The following is a 17394-nucleotide window of genomic DNA, read 5'->3' as shown; positions in this document are numbered from 1 at the left end:
GTTTCAGTGATCACGACTATCAACCTGTAGTTGTCTTCCTAATTATTTCCAATCATTTGCTTAAGCATGTTCTAAAGAGGAAAAAAAAAAGAAAAAGCTCGGTAGTGGAATAAATTTAAGATATTCTGAATCCAAAAATTAAATTAAGTTTCCTTAATATAGACTTCTCAGAGCTAGGGTAACATGCACTGTAACTTTCTAGGAGGGAGATACAATACACAGTATTCCCAAATTTATCTGCTTATAAAACTTTTTGTTTTGGTTCTTAGCAGAGATACTGAAAAGGCTGTAAGTCCATCCCAGGACCAAATTCTATCCACTAAGCCAAGGTACTCCATTATTCCCTGAAAACTAAAGATGTTGAAAAATAGCATTATCATTTAAAATACTATTTTAGATACTCATGAAAACATTTATTTCTAAATTAAATGCATAATCTTTTGGCAAAACTATAGAGGGCTACATAATTTGTAAATTCTCATTCTGTTCATGTTTATACAGATAAAGAAATAAATTGTTAATTTGCTATTTAAGACATCTTAATAACTTCCTTATTCCCAATATACAACTGAGGCTCATCCCACCTTTACAGAACGTTCACAGCATCTGTGAGTTATATGTCAAGAAGAACCCTATCTGAATTCTGTGACATATTCATCCTGCACAAACATCTTCCCTCAACATCTGTGGTGTAGGGTCTTGACCTGCCGGCTGTAGAATCTGTGTGTAGGAAGATCCACAAATTGGGACAATTTTCTGTGTACATATATATGTTCATCTTTATGAATAAACAATCTAGAGCTTCCATCAGATTCTCAAAGGGATAAGGGATCCATGAAAGGGTTAAATATTACTGATCTACAAAGATTTTCTTGAAATATACATAGCTACAAAGATGAAAATACAGAGATGTCAAAGCTCACATGATCATCTCCAATCCCAAGAAAACCTAAAGGAGGTTCTTTATATTGCAACAGTAAGAGTATGCCACAAAGTTTTTAATAAATTATTCCAATGCAGTGATAAATTTAAAACATGGACCTTGGCTGCCTGAAGCTATAGGAAAAGAAAGATTTATGACAAGTTGACTCCTACTATTCATTTAAGTAAAAGGTGAAAATCTAAGCCACCCTAACAAGCCAAAGGGAAAAGAAGAAAAAAGGGGGAATAGCAGAAAATTTCTGTGAAGTTCATGGGGGTGGGGAGGGAAAACAGACATAAATGAAAACAGACTAGGAATCCAATAGAGAAAACACTGACCCTAATCTAATAGAGAAAACACTGACCCTAAATTATTTTCATGCTTTAGATAAAAATTTATAATTAGGATGGCAGATAGGTATACACTCCCAACTTAAATAATACACTGGGATGGATTATAGATGTAGTAATGGGGGTATGGGAGTTAGGATGAAAAGTAACCATTTTATCAAAACACAAAGAACCACCTAACAATTACCAAATATAATACAATATGGTTCCTTTCTTTTTTTTCGAGTTCTGGAGATATATTTGAATTGAAAATGGCTAAACCATTTTTTTAACCCTCAAGATTCCCTTGGAATCTCTGAAATAGAGTTGATCTATCTTAGAAAGAAAACCTTCCTTTGGAATGTGAACACAGCTGCTGCTGCATTAAAGAATGCATGTATACTAATATAAAATACTGAGGACAGGAACTAGATCTCTTGTTCTAGAGCTATGGTTTTCAAACTTTATTTTAGTCTTGGGACTCTTTCTCCAAGTGAAAAACCAACCCACACATCAAACATGCAAAATAGATCAAAGCTCAAAGCAGCACTACTTGGGCTCAGAGTATGTGTGGGGTGGGGGCAGTCACAATATAGACCCCTCAGGGTAGCTCCAAGCTTGTTTAAAGACCACTGTTTTCAACGATAATGTCACATTATCAGTACGAACAAAACAGAAAACTGTTGATGCAGGAAGTAAGCAAGATAAGAGCAATATAGAATTATGATGGCATCATATTTTAGTCCTTTAATTTATTCAGTCATTACCACGTTCTGCTCCTGAGAGAGGATAAAGTACCTTTTACACAGGAACATCTTTGTCAGTGCCTTCTAAAATCAAGACTTCAACCTCCCTTCTGCTTTCTCACTTGTTTTCAGCACCCTATTTTTAAGTCACGATCAGAGGTTTTCATATTGTTCTGTGAAGCGCTGAGCAGGTGCTTTAGCCTCTTTGCTGACCTCCTAATGTAGCTATAATTCGTACATACAACTTAGGATCCAGTTATTGAGATGAGGCTATCTGTTTGACTTATCCTTCCCACTTTAGGGAAAACAGCTTATTGAGGAAAACAACTGTCTTGTTATTTCCTCTTTATTCCTATTGCAACAAGAACAGTTTGGGGCAGTTAGTTTCCCACATGGATAGTCATGGAGTAAAAAGAGTACCAGAAGATGGTTTATATAAGACAGAGAGACATTAACATAGAAGAATTCTTAGATAGCCTTAGAAGAAATGAGCTAAGAAAAGAAGCTGAATAAGGGGAAACTGTGAAGCCATGTTGGAAAATTTTCCATTCCTCTTTGCAAAACTATCAAGAGATGTCTAGAATAGACTGCTTTTAAATTAATGATTTAAAATACAGGATGAAGCAAATTAGACTGTTTTGGTTTTTGTTAGTCCATAACTATACACTTAACCTAAGTACTAGTTTTTTTTTTAATTTAATGTTTTCTTTTACTTTTGAGAGAGAGAGAGAGAGAGAGAGAGAGAGGCAGAGAGAGAGGGAGACACAGAATCTGAAGCAGGGTCCAGGCTCCAAGCTGTCAGCACAGAGCCTGATGCGGGGCTCGAACTCACAAACCATGAGATCATGACCTGAGCCAAAGTCGGATGCTTAACCACCTGAGCCGCCCAGGCGCCCCATTACTAGTTCTCTATTTAGAGTAGTTTGTCATCCATATAGGTAAGGCCTTTGTACTTTCATAAAAGTGTAGTTCTAAAGAGCTGACACTATCGTCATTTAAAGGTATCATTAGCTGGAGCTTCTCAACCAACTGAAGGCTCACAAAATGGAGAAATGTGATTAGAGGTATGGCACATGACTTGCTATATTAAAATCTAAACTGGATAAAAATTAGGATATTTCATAACAGGAGAAGGTCTTACCTCATCCAAACATTTAAACCCAATACTTTCAATATACTTATTGAAAATGACACAATTTTTTAAACAACCTTTAAAGAATATTAACTTTTAATACTATACTATAGTCAATACTGTACCTTAACTGGACCTGCACTGTGAAGTCACATTTGGTCCCAGAAATATCCCTATAAAAGACAGGGTAAGAACTACAATTATTTTTAAAATATGCACATGAAAGCTGATTCAAAGATACTGTTACTCCAGAAGTTTTTCAAATTATCAGAGCTCTAAGTGTTCTTAGGATAACTAACACTATTATAGTATTTTCAATGCTAATATTTGCATGACACTAATACTCACCCAATACACTGTTTTTAAAAGTCACTTATTATAGCCATTACTGGTTGCAAAGGCCAAACTGCAAGTTATACTTGAAGAGAACTTACATGGAACTACTGATTTGCTGCACTTGTTGTGGTGTCAATGCAAATGCAAAACAGGTTTCTCGAAAGCGCTGACTGTTGTCTGATGCTAAAGAAGAAAAGAATCATACTTTTAATCATCTTCAAATTCTTCAATAGAGAGCACAACAGCCAGAAAAAAACAGAAACAACCTCAATCACTCATATGACTTTAATTAATTGGAATGTATTCTAGAGTCTGGATAACGAGGCAATTAAACCACTAAAAAATCAGAAATATGCCAGTTGTAACCTAACAGAAATGAGCCCCAAAATGGCTAATTCCAAAAGCCGTATCAGGATTCAAATTCAGAAAATACATAATCAAAGAAACACTAAGAGAAAAGTACCTAATCATATAAATGTTCCCATCTAAAAATAAAAAGCACACTTGCGTAAAAACACGTCGGTATTAGTTTTATTTAAAATAGAAAAGTATAAAGCCATTTAAAGATACATGGTTTCTAAGCTAAGTAACAAATATACATACCTGTACAGGTGAGGTGACATTTGGCCTTTAAGGCAAAATCAGAATTTTATCATCTCCTGTCTAATTATACCATGCAAGTGTTATACAGTAAATACCACAAGTAGTTAGTTTCTCCTAAGCTTAGATGATCTAACTTCAAAATTTGGCTGTGGTCACTATCTCAAAGAAGGAAAGAGCTACAAAAAGAGGGGAAGGAAGGGAGGGAAGAGAAGGGAGGGAGGGGAAGGGAAGTAGGGAGAGAAAAGAGCAGGAGAGCAAGCAAGCAAGGACAGTCTGTGTGAGAGCAGGGACTCCTACAGTACCTGCTGTGAGCAGCAAGGGTCCTCCTGGCTTAGACCAGTTTTAGATAGATTTTAAAAATCAGCACTAATGTCTCCTCAGTGCTTGGCACAAAGAAGCAACCATTGACTGCCGAATGAATAAAAGAATATGAAAATTTTTCAATGTCAGATTAAACTATTTAAACTATACTTTGAAGGGAAATCTTCTAGGACAAAAGGCTCACTAAAAGCTATTACCAAGGAAATCCTGGCCTGTGGGCCACTTAAACCCATGCAGAAAAAGGAGCTGAACTGGCCATCTCTTGTTTAAACTGGGTTTGATTCTACTTGTAAACAACACTTCCTCTACAATTACCACCAAACTGCAGTATGTCATGCTGAAAAATCTGTACAAATGCATCACGATGAGAAAAAAATGGAAAAGATCACTGCTGATCTACAATTTCATCTCAATATAGAACTATCTTTTAAAGGCCAGATTTGCATTTCTGCTCTCTGTGATCTGGGAAGGTTTTTTCTTAAATAATCTATCCCCAAGAAAGAGTTATTAACCAGAAAGTTCTCTTGATTGTGAGGCACCAACCTGGCAAATGGCTGATAACCAAGGACGAGAATGCAGAAAAGCACAGTTTCCTCTGTCAAACAATGCAAGTAACTCCTTTGCTTCTTAAAGAATGTATCTCTATGCAGATTTTAGTCCAGTGGGCTTAGCCTAATATAGATTTCTGGCTCCATTCTAAAATAGCCCTAAAATAATTTCCCAAGTACAAAAATTCGTATTTCTCTTTAGGCAAAATTTCAGATTCATTTTAGAATAAATGAGTACAGTAAGTTTTGGACACACACATGCAGATTTAGATAGAGAAGACATGACTGAAATAAACAGGCAGTTTCTTGTGCCTCACATGGAAATGAGATTTATTGCTTAGTGATAACTCCCATTTACAAACTCTTTTTAGACTGTAATATTCATGAAGTTATTAGTATTTATCTGGAAAAGCATCATTCATCTATGTGGTTTTCAGGCTTAATTTCTATAAAGAATGCCAGTGAAGAATTTATAGTTTTGGTCTCAGGTAACAGATTACCTCAAAAACTTTTCTGAAAGTCAATTAAGCTTTATTATCATCTTTATAAAAGCTCAGGCTACACAGAATCACAGAATCTTCATCCTGGAAAAGGAGTCTAACATATCTTCCAAAGCAATGACCGCCAATGTTGGGGGTACATATCTCAAAAGGTACATAAGACAATCCACAAGGATACAAGAAAAGTATCTACCTAACTATAAAACGTTAAGTTTTAAAAAGTTGAGATTTTACAAGAAATCTCAAATCTAACTTATAAAATACCTAAAATTGGATGTAAAATCTTACCTTTTTTTACTTCTATTTTTGTTTTATAACAAATACAATATTAATATGATAGTTTAAAAGATGTAACATATGTATATACTAAATTATTCTACTGGGGGGGATGCATATGATCACATAAGTTTGCAGACTACCCATCTAGAGTTCAACCTTCCTTTCAACCCTTCCTCACACTCTGAATCATTTTAGAGGGGGAGGAAGAGTGGCCATTACCTTGTCAGGCAGAAGATAGCCGGTATTAATAGTTTAACTGTAAGAAAGTGTGCAGCCCTATAGAGAGTAGCAAAACTTAGTGGAAAAAGAGGAAATCACACAGATTTGGATTCCAAACTGGTTTTGCCACTTACTTGCCATATAACCCTCGGTTCTTATCCGATACTCTCCGATATTTAAACATAAACATGCACATGCACACAGAACCTCATAGGGTTATTTTGAAGAATACAAATGAGGTAAGGTATTTAAAACAATCAACAATGTCCTTTTCTATCCGCTTTCCTCCTTATGCCCTTATACAGAGTCAAAATACATAATGTTTTAATTTCTACTCATCGCTGTCATACACCATATTCAGGGACAGCCAATCTTCAAATATTTTAGATGGCATTAATAAGCCCCTCTTTCTCCACTCTTCCCACTGTATTTCAGGGGAGATTACAAAATTACTCACCATCCTGATCCTCTGGCCATACTCCAGGTTGTCACACCCTTAAAGCAACAGCAAGAACTGGACATACTCTGTCATAATATATATTATTTATTCAAAATATCTGCTGTTACTCTGTACTGGCCCATCCTCCCTATGGGAGGATTATTCCAGCACCACTGACATTAGCCTTGGCCAATGAAATGTGAGTGGAAGTGTACCACTTCTGGGCAGACTTTTATAGGTTATCCTTTGGTTTCATCATCTTTTCTTCCAGGTCACCCTGACTGTAGAGTGAGAAGAACATAAAGGAGAGCCACAGCCAATCTGCAGCTAATAAGTAACATAGGCAGATATGAACGTTACTCATTTGCCACTGAGATTTATGGTTGCTTGTAAGCTGACTGATACATTATTCCAAATGTGATGTGACTAGAAGAGTATTTTTATCAACAACTACCATCTACTATTATTAATCTACACAATAATCATGAAGAAAAGGTATCCACTCCTTTGTCAGATTTAGAAAGTGAGGTTCAAAGTAGTTATGTCAAGGCCTCATACCAGGTAAGAAGCAGCAGGATTGGAACTCAAATCTAAATATCTCCAAAGCCTTCTCATAATACAGGTCCATTAACTCCCCTGATCTGGGTGGTATAATTCTCTTAATGCAACCTAGCGTTATATGGATCACAGAAAATAGGAAAAGAATGACCCACTATCCCTTCATCATAACTGCTTATCATTTTTACATATTTCCTTCTAGTCATTTTTATATTGAATTGTATACACAATCTGAAAGCTCACTTTTAAAAAATTACCCTTATCACATTTTTCAATTATAATCTCTATTGCCATATTTTAATTATTGCATTGTATTCTATGGGGTATAATGAAAACTTTAATTACTCCCTTGATTAGCTATTTACGTTGTTTCTAATCTTTCACTGTTTGAAACAACTCTGTGAACATCTTTGGGCTCATACCTTTGTTGTTTGAAAGGTGGGGTAGCTATTACTTTCTTTGGATCAATTCCTAGATGTGGCATTTCTGGGTCAAAAAGTATAAAGATGTTTATAAATCTTGACATACTGTGAAAGTGGTTTTCAAATGGTTATAACATTATATATAAGACCACCAGCAATTTATGCATCTACTAATCACACTCTACCCTGGCCTGCACGGGAGTTGTGCTAACTCAATGGGGGGGGGGGGGGGGGGGGGGGGGGCGCGCGGGGACCATAGTAACTCCTTAGTAGTTTAATGTGCATTAAAGAGTTTTTCCCTCTTTGTTTTTGCTTATTTTCCGGTTTAGTTTATTGTCCAATCTTGTCCTTCACCCATTTTTATATCTGCATAAGGGTTGCATACATAGGAACATTAATCTTTGGAAATTTGCTGCAAAAATTTTCCCCAGTCTGCTATATTTTTTTCATTTGGCTACATTTTTGGATGATATAAAAGTTGAACTTTTATGTAGTCTAATCTGTCAACCATATCCTTTGCAAATTCTAATTATTCCCCTTCTAAGTTTCAATCAACATACAATTCAATTCGTTGGCTTTTTGTTTCTATGTAATTATTAATCCATCTGGAACTTATTTTAGTATGTGGTATTTTTAAAAATCTAAATTTCTGTTACTCCAACAGTTATACTAACACCATGTGTTAAATAATCCTTCCCTTCCCTGTGGATATGTGTGCTTCCTTTCTCATATATTAAATCCTTATATCCAATATGTTCCATTTCTGGGCTATTTTCCCATTGGTCTTTTTTATCCTGGTGCTATTTTTTAAGTATTATAGATTCATTGGGTTTTGGTATCTTACAGTTAGATTTCTCTAACTGTAGGAAACAGTTCTACATAGATTGTTTCAAAATCAAACATTTAAAAAGGAATACAAGCTCTAAAAAATTCTCCCCACCAAAAAAAAAATTAAAAAGAAGAGAGTACATCTCAAATCATTCTATGAGGTCAGTATTACTACAGTACCAAAACAAGCCAAAAATACTGTAAGATAATTACCAATACCTCACATAAGTATAAACACAAACATTCTCAGCATAACTTTAGCATATCAAATCCAACTATATGTTAAAAAAGGATAGTACACTGCAACCAAGTAAGATTTCTCCTAGGAATGCAGGAACCAATGTTCAACATTCAAGTCACTACATTAACTAAGAAATACCATATTGTAATTTTAATAGACATAGGAAATATATTTGACAAAAATTCAACATCCATTCTGGATTCAAAAAACAAACTCTGGGCAAACCAGGCATAGAAGTGAACTTCCTCAACCCGATAAAGGATTCTTATGAAAAACTTATAGCTAACATTATACCTAAAGGTGAAAAACTAAATACTATCACTAAAAAATTAGAAACAAGGTAATGATAACCACTCATCACCTCTATTCAACAATGTACTAGAGGTTCTTGCTAGGGCAACAGGGCAAGAAAAAGAAATTTTAAAAAATCAAGATTGGAAAATAAGTAAAACGATCTATCACAGACAATGCATGATGACCTATGTACATAGGTCTATAAAAAGCTATTAGAAAAGTGAATTTAGTGGGTAAAGATGATACACCAAAAAATCTGTTGTATTCTATGTACTAGGAATTGAAATCTTAAAAACATATTTATAATAGCATCCCTTCAAAATGAAATACTTAAGGACAAATATCACAAAGAGGTACAAGGCCTTTAAAAATGCCAGACACTGCTCAGAGAAATTAAGTACCCAAATAAATGAAGAGATATACAGTGTCTGTGGATCAGAAGATTCAGTGCTATTAAGCTATCAGTTGTTACCAAACTGATCAGTAGATTCAATATAATGCAATTAAAATCCTAGCTAGATTGGGGGCGGAGAGGGGATAGTAACTGACAAGGTGCTTGCTTCTAAAACTCACTTGGAAATGCAAAGGACCTAGAAGAACCAAACCACTTTGAAGAAGGAGGCTGAAAGGCTAACAATAGTTGATTTCAAGACATTATAAAGCTACAGCAATTAAGACAATATGATGTTGGTGTCCAGACAGTATAAAAATAGATCTATGGAACAGAACAGAGTCTCAAAGTACACCCACATATATAGAGAGAACTAATTTTTGACAAAGGTACAAAGGTAATTTAGTTGAAAAAGAAGTCTTATCGATGAATGATGCTGGAACAACTGGACACCATGTATGCAGGAGAAAAAGGGGCTTCAAATAATATAGTACACCATATATAAAAATTAATTCAAAATAGGTCTTAAGTGACATCATGGAGGAACATCCAGGGGTTAGTCCCTCCTCTAATATAACCATTAAGCTGGGGGAAAAAAAATCTATCAGAACCAATGATTTCAGAACTCTGGAACCTGATGAGACACTTACAGCAACCATGGGAGTGTTTGATAAAACAAGATTGCTGAAATTTGCTAAGAGAGCGGTGTGAGTGATCTAGCAACTATTCCCCCACCATCTCTGGGACTCACTGGGCTGTGGGAACCATGACCTGAGTTCTTGGAGAGGCTGGCTGGGCTCATACGAACAGTAAGAACCTAGCCCTCCAAAAATGTGGGGTTGTGCATCTTGTGTGGTCTGGTGGTTCTCTGAGGGACCAGAGTAGATATTTCTCTTTGTTTCAAGACCTGCTCTAGGTTCAGCAGCTTCCCCACCAGCATCTAACAGAAGATTTAAAGAGATGTACACACTTTGGTTTTTTTTTTAGATCCAGACATCTGGAGAAATCTCTGTCAGATCACAAGCTGACTAAAGACACAATGGAACAGAAAATTCACCAACCATACACAACAAGGAATAGAGACTTTACAGAAATAGTGTAGAAAAGTCACTGTACGAAACAGACAGCTGCACCCCCCCCCTCAACAAGTAACAAAAGCAATCACTGAAGAGAGGGAGAATCTGATTTCCAGTTAGCATACTAAAATACTCAAAACAGCTAGTTCTCCACAAAAAATTGTAAGGATTGACATAGAGAATAACTGAATACAATTGAGAGCCCAGAAAAAAACCCTCACATCTATGGTCAACTGATTTTCTACAAGCATGCTAAGAATATTGAATGGGGAAAGAAGAGTCTCTTCAAAAATGATAGGAAAACTGGTTATACACAAGAAGAATGATGTTAGACCCCTACCTTACATCATATACAAAATTTAACTCAAATTGGATCAAAGACAAATATATTTATTAGGTAACGAGTACATATTTTTTGTTTGTTCTATATTAATATAGAATAATTATATTTAATTAATAAATACATATTTACTGCATAAATATGTTTAACAAATATTTATTATCTATTATATTTAAAGAGATAAAATACAAAAATTTTAGAAGGAAACAATCTTCACGACGTTGGATTTTGCAATGGTTTCTTTAAACACGACAACAAAAGTACAGGCAAAAGAATAAATAAACTGAACACCATTAAAATGAAAAATGCACATCAAAAGACATAAAAAGAGTTAAAAGACAAAACACAGAATGGAAGAAAATATGAGCAATCATATATCTGATAAAGGTTTAATATCTAGAATATATGAAGAATTCCTAAACAACAAAAATAACCCAACTTAAAAAATGGGCAAAGAATTTGAATAGATACCTCTCTAAAGAATATACACAAAAGGCCAAAGGCACATGAAAAGATGCTCAACATCTTTAGTCTAGGAAGTGCAAATTGAAACCACAATGAGATATACACCTAGTGGAATGTCTAAAATTTTTTAAATGACAACACGAAGTGTTGACAAAGATATAGAGCGAATGGAAAGCTCATACCCTGCTGGCGGGAATGTAAAATGGCCCAACACTTTCAAAAGCAGCTTGGGAGCTGCTTAAAAGGTTAAACCTGCGTCTACCATATGACCAATTTATTCTGTTCTTAAACAATTTATTCAAGAAAAATATAAGCACATACCCATACAAAAGTTTGAGCCTCAATTGTCATAGCAGCTTTGTTTTCAACAACCAAAAACTGGAGAAACAACCCAAATGCCTATTAATGGGTGAATAAAATGGCTCATCCATATAATGAAATACTACTCAACAATAAAAAGGAATAAACTACTGACACACACAAACACACAGATAAGTCTTAGAATACAATCGTGAGTAAAAGAAGACCAACCTCTCCCCACCAAGTATATAATCCATGATTCCATGACATAACATTTTAGGAAATGCAAACTGATCTATAGATGTGACATTCATAATATGACAGAAAGCACATCCAATCTAGGGGCAGGGTGAGAATTGAAGGGGTAGCAGGGAAGAATTACTAATGGGATGAGAAAAATGTATTAAATTGTACATTTTAAATATGTACAGCTTATGATATGACAAGGATATTTCAATAAAGTTGTTTAAAAAAGTGACTAAAGCAAAATGGGGAGGGGGGAGGCAGAGGGGGATGGAAATGAACAAAAGAACCCTGAAGAACTACCAACATTAAAGCCTCAAGTCAAGGAAGAAGTAGCCAAGAATTCAGAAAGAAAAGCTGGGGGGAATGGTGTCCCTGATACTAAGGAAGGAATTTCAAGGGAAGAGTGGATAGTGTTAAAATACTCAAAAGGCAGGTAAGATGAGAGTTCAGAAATGGACTTAACAATTATCAAGTCATAAGTGATCTTGGCTGGATGTGTTTCAGGGGAATGGGAGGAGCAAAAGTCAGAGTGCAATGGGTTCAGGTGTGAATGGTTTGTTAAATCACTGATTTTAACACTTAAATATGAGATCTTCAATTGTTTTCCTATCTGCAATAGGAAATTATATTAATGTCTCAGGGTTTTGCATTAACTACTATACTATTTTGAGTCACAGTAATTAATCTTGAAGGTCTCCAAAGTTCTAGAATGTACAGTAATTTGAAATTTTTGAAATTTTGCTAAGACTGGAATTTGAATGTTGGCGATACAGGATTAGTGTTTGAGGTAGCACCTCAGCCTCTCAATGTGACATGAATTATAGTATACTTGTAGTCATTGAAGGTAAAAGAGAAGTCATTCGGATTTTCACTTACTCAATGCTCCAATTTAGAAAAAAGATGAAATGTTCTAGTGGTGCTCATAATTAAGAATACTTACAAAGGTTATGGGGGAATATCTCTTATGAATATCAAGAGCTTAAGGTATTCATGGGAGATTTTCAACAACCTTCCCCCTGTATTAATTACCAAATTTTCATCTGTAAGAAAGAAAAGCATTGCCCACAATAACCAGGATGTAATTATAATTCAAAATACACAAAATGTGCAGAAAGAAAGTTAGGCTTTAAAATTTCATCTTTTTTTTACATATTGTTCCAGAGAGATGAACTAGACTAAAAAGAGAAAGAGGAATCATGTTGCAATTTACATAAACTGAAAACACTGGAAGGTAAAACCTAGATACATAAAATAAACAAGGTTATTGAGATTCTGATGATAGAAACACTGAGCTAGTCTAAGTGGCTGTACTTTCAACTGCTCTAAAAATATTCACTATTCCACCTCACCAGCAGAAAGAAAAGCTAAAAATAGTCATCTTTCTGTTATAGAATATTTCTTGCTGTCTTGGGGAAAGTGAAACTAAAGTACCTATCTACAAATGTCAACCTTAAAATCTTTAATAAGATCTCTAGTTTATTCAAACAAACAAACAAAAACCTGGACCACTATGTAATTTTTGAAAATGGAGCTGAAATGATGTATTTTCAGCATTAGGCTGCTAAGTCAGAAGGTTGCAGAAAATTTATTTCCTCCAATAAAAGGCAGATACACTGAATCATCAACAAACACTGCTTTGACTAACTACTTTATCTTTAAAATGGGAGGTTTTTTAAGTAAACAATATTTAATGACATGACAACACAGTCATAAAATATTAAGAGAAAAGACATGTAAAAGAAATATATAGCATAAGCAAAATATATATATATATTGGGGGGGGGGGGGCAGGGAGAGGAGGAGAGAAAGAACTCCAAGCAGGCTCCACACTATCAGCGCAGAGCCTGACCCAGGGTTCGAACTCATGAAACCACGAACCGCAAGATCATGACCTGAGGTGAAACAAAGAGTCAGATGCTTAATCGACGGAGCCACCTAGGTGCCCCAATATATTCACTATTGAAAGACCAAATGAGGCACCAAGAGTTGATTTCTTTGTAACTTTACCTTTAGAATTCTTCAGACTGCACTATGTATTGCTCTTGTAATAATTTGTTTTACATATTTTGTACAAAAACCACTGTAATTATCACACATACATTAAATCTACTGCTAGATTTTAAGAATCCTCATGATGACAAATATTTCATGATAAACTCTGGCTTAAAGTTCTTTGGGGTACAACAAATGTTATACTTGAATTTGTCCACCCATACGAACAAAAATTACCAATACTAAGAAATAGGAAACAATTGTAACATGCAATACTATTAGACTTCAGCTCTATAAAACCTTTTAATTTCATTTTATCATACCCTAACTGGAGGTTCCTAATAAACTCATTTTCAGTATACTTGCCTATGCTTTTCATGATCTTTCTCCTTGGGAGTTCAACTCCTATTTAGTCTTTCTATTATTTTTTGATAGCTTACTGAGAGTTAGTAGCTGGTTTCCTGATAGACTTAATCAAATGAGCCTACAGACTCCTGGGCAACTTTAAAGCTAAAAGTATGGTAAATATTTTATCTGGCCCATCTATTCTCTCACAGCTGGCAGGCCACCAGGCTATTTTAAGTCCAGTGGGTTAAGAAACAGGACTAGGTCAAATCAAGCCAGCCAGCTATGAATGATGTCTGATGATCAATGTTTAAATGCAAAAACAGAAAAGGAAAAGACTATAATTAAGAAGTTAGTTTTCTCTTTCTTTCACAAAAATTTCTTTTTTTTTTTTTTTTTTTTGCTATTGGTAATACAACCAACCATTCCAAGTTAGGAAAAAGATCCAAAAGTCTGCTACTTGATGATAACAGATAAAAAATATTTTCGGGGGTGCCAGGGTGGCTCAGTCAGTTAAGCATCCGACTTCGGCTCAGGTCACGATCTTGTGGTTTACAAGTTTGAGCCCAAAAAGCCTGGAGCCTGCTTCAGTTTCTGTGTCCTCCCTCTCTCTCTGCCCCTCCCCTGCTCTGTCTCTCTCAAAAATAAATAAAAACATTTTTAAAAATTAAAAAAAAAAAAACCATTTTCGTATATACTCTTCCAGGCATTTTCCCATATATATACACATACGTACATTTGTACACCAATGAGTGTAAGATGCAGTTTCCCATAGAAATTGCAATGAATACATTTCTCACTTCAAAACGTTCAACAAAAATCTTTCCATGTTAAGAAACATATCTTTGGCATCATTTTAAATGGCTACATGGTATTCTATTATACAGATGTGCCATAATTTGACCAATCTCTTACTGCTGGACATTTATATAGTTTTTAATTTTTTCCTTCCACAATCAATGCCTTTCCTTCCTCCCTGGGTGTCCACCCATACGAACAAAAATTACCAATACTAAGAAATAGGAAACAATTGTAACATGCAATACTATTAGACTTCAGCTCTATAAAACCAAAAACATCCATGTGTGTACCTATATGATCTTTATTTCCTTAGGACATCCTCTTGGAAAAGGAATGGGTGGGTCAAAAGACAGACACATTTTTAAAGCTTTTGTACAAGGTGCAAATTTGCTTCCAAAAATGTTCACTTGCATAAGTAAGTGGTATGTGAAAGTGCTAGATTCACTTGCCAACACTGGACAGTAGGTGAAAAACATCGTATTGTCTTAAATTTGCCTTTCTTTGGCTACTCTGTAAGTTGACTGCTTTTCATATCCTTTATTGGCTTTCTTTGTATTGTGAATGGCACTATTCTGCTGTGTTAGTCATCTTTTTTTTTTTTTTATTTAAAAAAAATTTTTTTTTTTACGTTTTATTTATTTTTGAGACAGGGAGAGACAGAGCATGAACGGGGGAGGGCCAGAGAGAGAGGGAGACACAGAATCTGAAACAGGCTCCAGGTTCTGAGCAGTAAGCACAGAGCCCGACGCGGGGTTCGAACTCACGGACAGTGAGATTGTGACCTGAGCCGAAGTCGGACACTTAACCGACTGAGCCACCTAGGCGCCCCTATCATCTTTTAATTTTTTTCTCTTGACACTTCAAAACTGAGAAATGACCACTGCTTTTAGTGACATTATAGTCACTGATGACCTTGATAACAACAGTTTCTTTGGCATGGGGTAGATGAAAACCTACTTGGAAACGGTTCATGAAACAAAGGGAAAAAAGAAATAGGAGACAGTAAATTGAGACACCCCTGGCAAGGAATTCTGTGATGAAGGAAAAGAAAATGGGGTATAGCTGCAGGGAAATCAGAAGAAAAGTAGTTTGTTTTAAGATGGGAAAGTTAGCATAAAGTTGTATATTAACGGGAATGATCTAGTAAAGAGGCAAAAAATTGATGATGCACAAAGTATTAAGGATTGGCCTTAGCCCAAAGACTTCATCCAAGGTCACAGAAAAAACATATAAAGAACATATAGGTAGAGAGACAGGTAGGTAGATCTAAGCTACTTATGATAGTTATAAAAGTTAACTTCTGATTGTCCTATCAACTCAGTGAAGGAGAAATAAAAATGAAAAGCATCAGCAAACAGTGGAAGAACAGTTGTTTGTGAAAGAATAAGAACAGAACAGTCATCTAGCAAAGTGGGAGAGCACATGGACTACAGTAATGCTGTCGTGATGGCTGAGTATGATTAAGCACTACTATCCACACACAAACTATTTCCAATAGCCTTTCACATATTAAAGATACAGGATATGGTCAGATATTGTCAATAGTTTCCCTTGGTTTGTGCCATTTAATGTGATAAGGTGTTTTTGGAGTTTGAGTCTTCACTAGGAAATCTTGTTTTCTTTCTTTAGGGAAAATTCTTTCCTCACTCCCATGTTATGTAAGTATTATTTATGTACTTTAATGCATTTATTTGTTTCTTAAATTTTTTAAAAATTTATTTTGGAGAGAGAAAGAGCACAAGTGGAGGTGGGGGAGAGAGAGACGGGGACAGAAGATCTGAAGCGGGCTCTGTTCTGACAGCAGTGAGCCCACTGCGAGGCTAGAACCCATGAACTGTGAGATTATGACCTGAGCCGAAGTCGGATGCTCAGCCAACTAAGCCATCCAGGCACCCCTAATGCATTTATTTAAATGCAACCTATATTTCCCTCTGACATTGTTTTAGTTTCATTTCTAAGCATTTCAATCTTTAAACCATCTTGACATTACTCTGGTAAGTTGCAAGGTAGGAATCTTACTTTTTAATGGTTAATTAAGAACTCCTGAACAATTTAATACCTAATTCATGCAACTAATTAGAAATTTCACTTTCATGTTATTTTTAAATTGTATTCCTACTTCATTAACTGCTTATTCAAGCACCAGCTCCACACAACAGTTTCAATTACTATACCTTTGCCACATATAAGGATAGTGTATTTTGTATGTGGCATGGCACACACCGCTTTGTCAGAATCCTTCGTCTATTCTTATTTTTTCTTCTCAATTATACTGGACATTTTAGTCATGGTACCCATACCACATCCAACTTCCCCTTCTAGCTGAATCTTCCCAGCTCACATCTCCTACCAGGGAAACAGCTCTCGGCTGTTTTCTATATTGAACATCGATAGGACTGGGGAGCATAATTTTCCCAGGGGTGGGCTATCCACTGACTTCTGGGCAACCCACAAAATGACTAGGCTTGAAGGAATCCATCCATTATCAACATATTAACTAAAATCAATTCAAACTAGCTTCGCCCAGGATTTGGAGGGTGGAACATGCAGGGTCTCCGAGACTCTTAGTAGTCAGCAAAAAACAAAATAGATGCTTAAAGAGATACAGAGGTGCCACAGAGGAAAAGAAGGCATGTAACCATACAGAGAAAGTACATAATCATAACTTTCTGATTCTGGTTTTAATTCATATATATCTTTACATTAAACTTTTTTTAGGTG

The 17394-nt window shown here is 35.5% G+C and overlaps 1 protein-coding gene across 8 annotated transcripts in view; it reads right to left on the bottom strand.

Moving 5' to 3' along the window:
* PIAS1 (protein inhibitor of activated STAT 1) overlaps window positions 1-17394 on the bottom strand; it is a 125393-nt gene that overhangs the window by 41290 nt on the left and 66709 nt on the right. For all 8 annotated transcript variants that reach the window (XM_049611799.1, XM_049611803.1, XM_049611797.1 and 5 more), the window contains exons 3-4: window positions 3564-3648; window positions 3255-3302 (exon numbers count right to left, since the gene is read on the bottom strand). In XM_049611799.1, coding sequence (XP_049467756.1) covers window positions 3255-3302; window positions 3564-3648 — 133 coding nt within the window. The remainder of the gene's footprint in view (window positions 1-3254; window positions 3303-3563; window positions 3649-17394) is intronic.

Source organism: Panthera uncia (genome assembly GCF_023721935.1).
Source record: "Panthera uncia isolate 11264 chromosome B3 unlocalized genomic scaffold, Puncia_PCG_1.0 HiC_scaffold_1, whole genome shotgun sequence".
In the NCBI taxonomy this organism is placed as follows: domain Eukaryota; kingdom Metazoa; phylum Chordata; class Mammalia; order Carnivora; family Felidae; genus Panthera; species Panthera uncia.
Note: the sequence above shows the minus strand (reverse complement) of the source record. Positions and strands in the feature narration are given on the sequence as shown.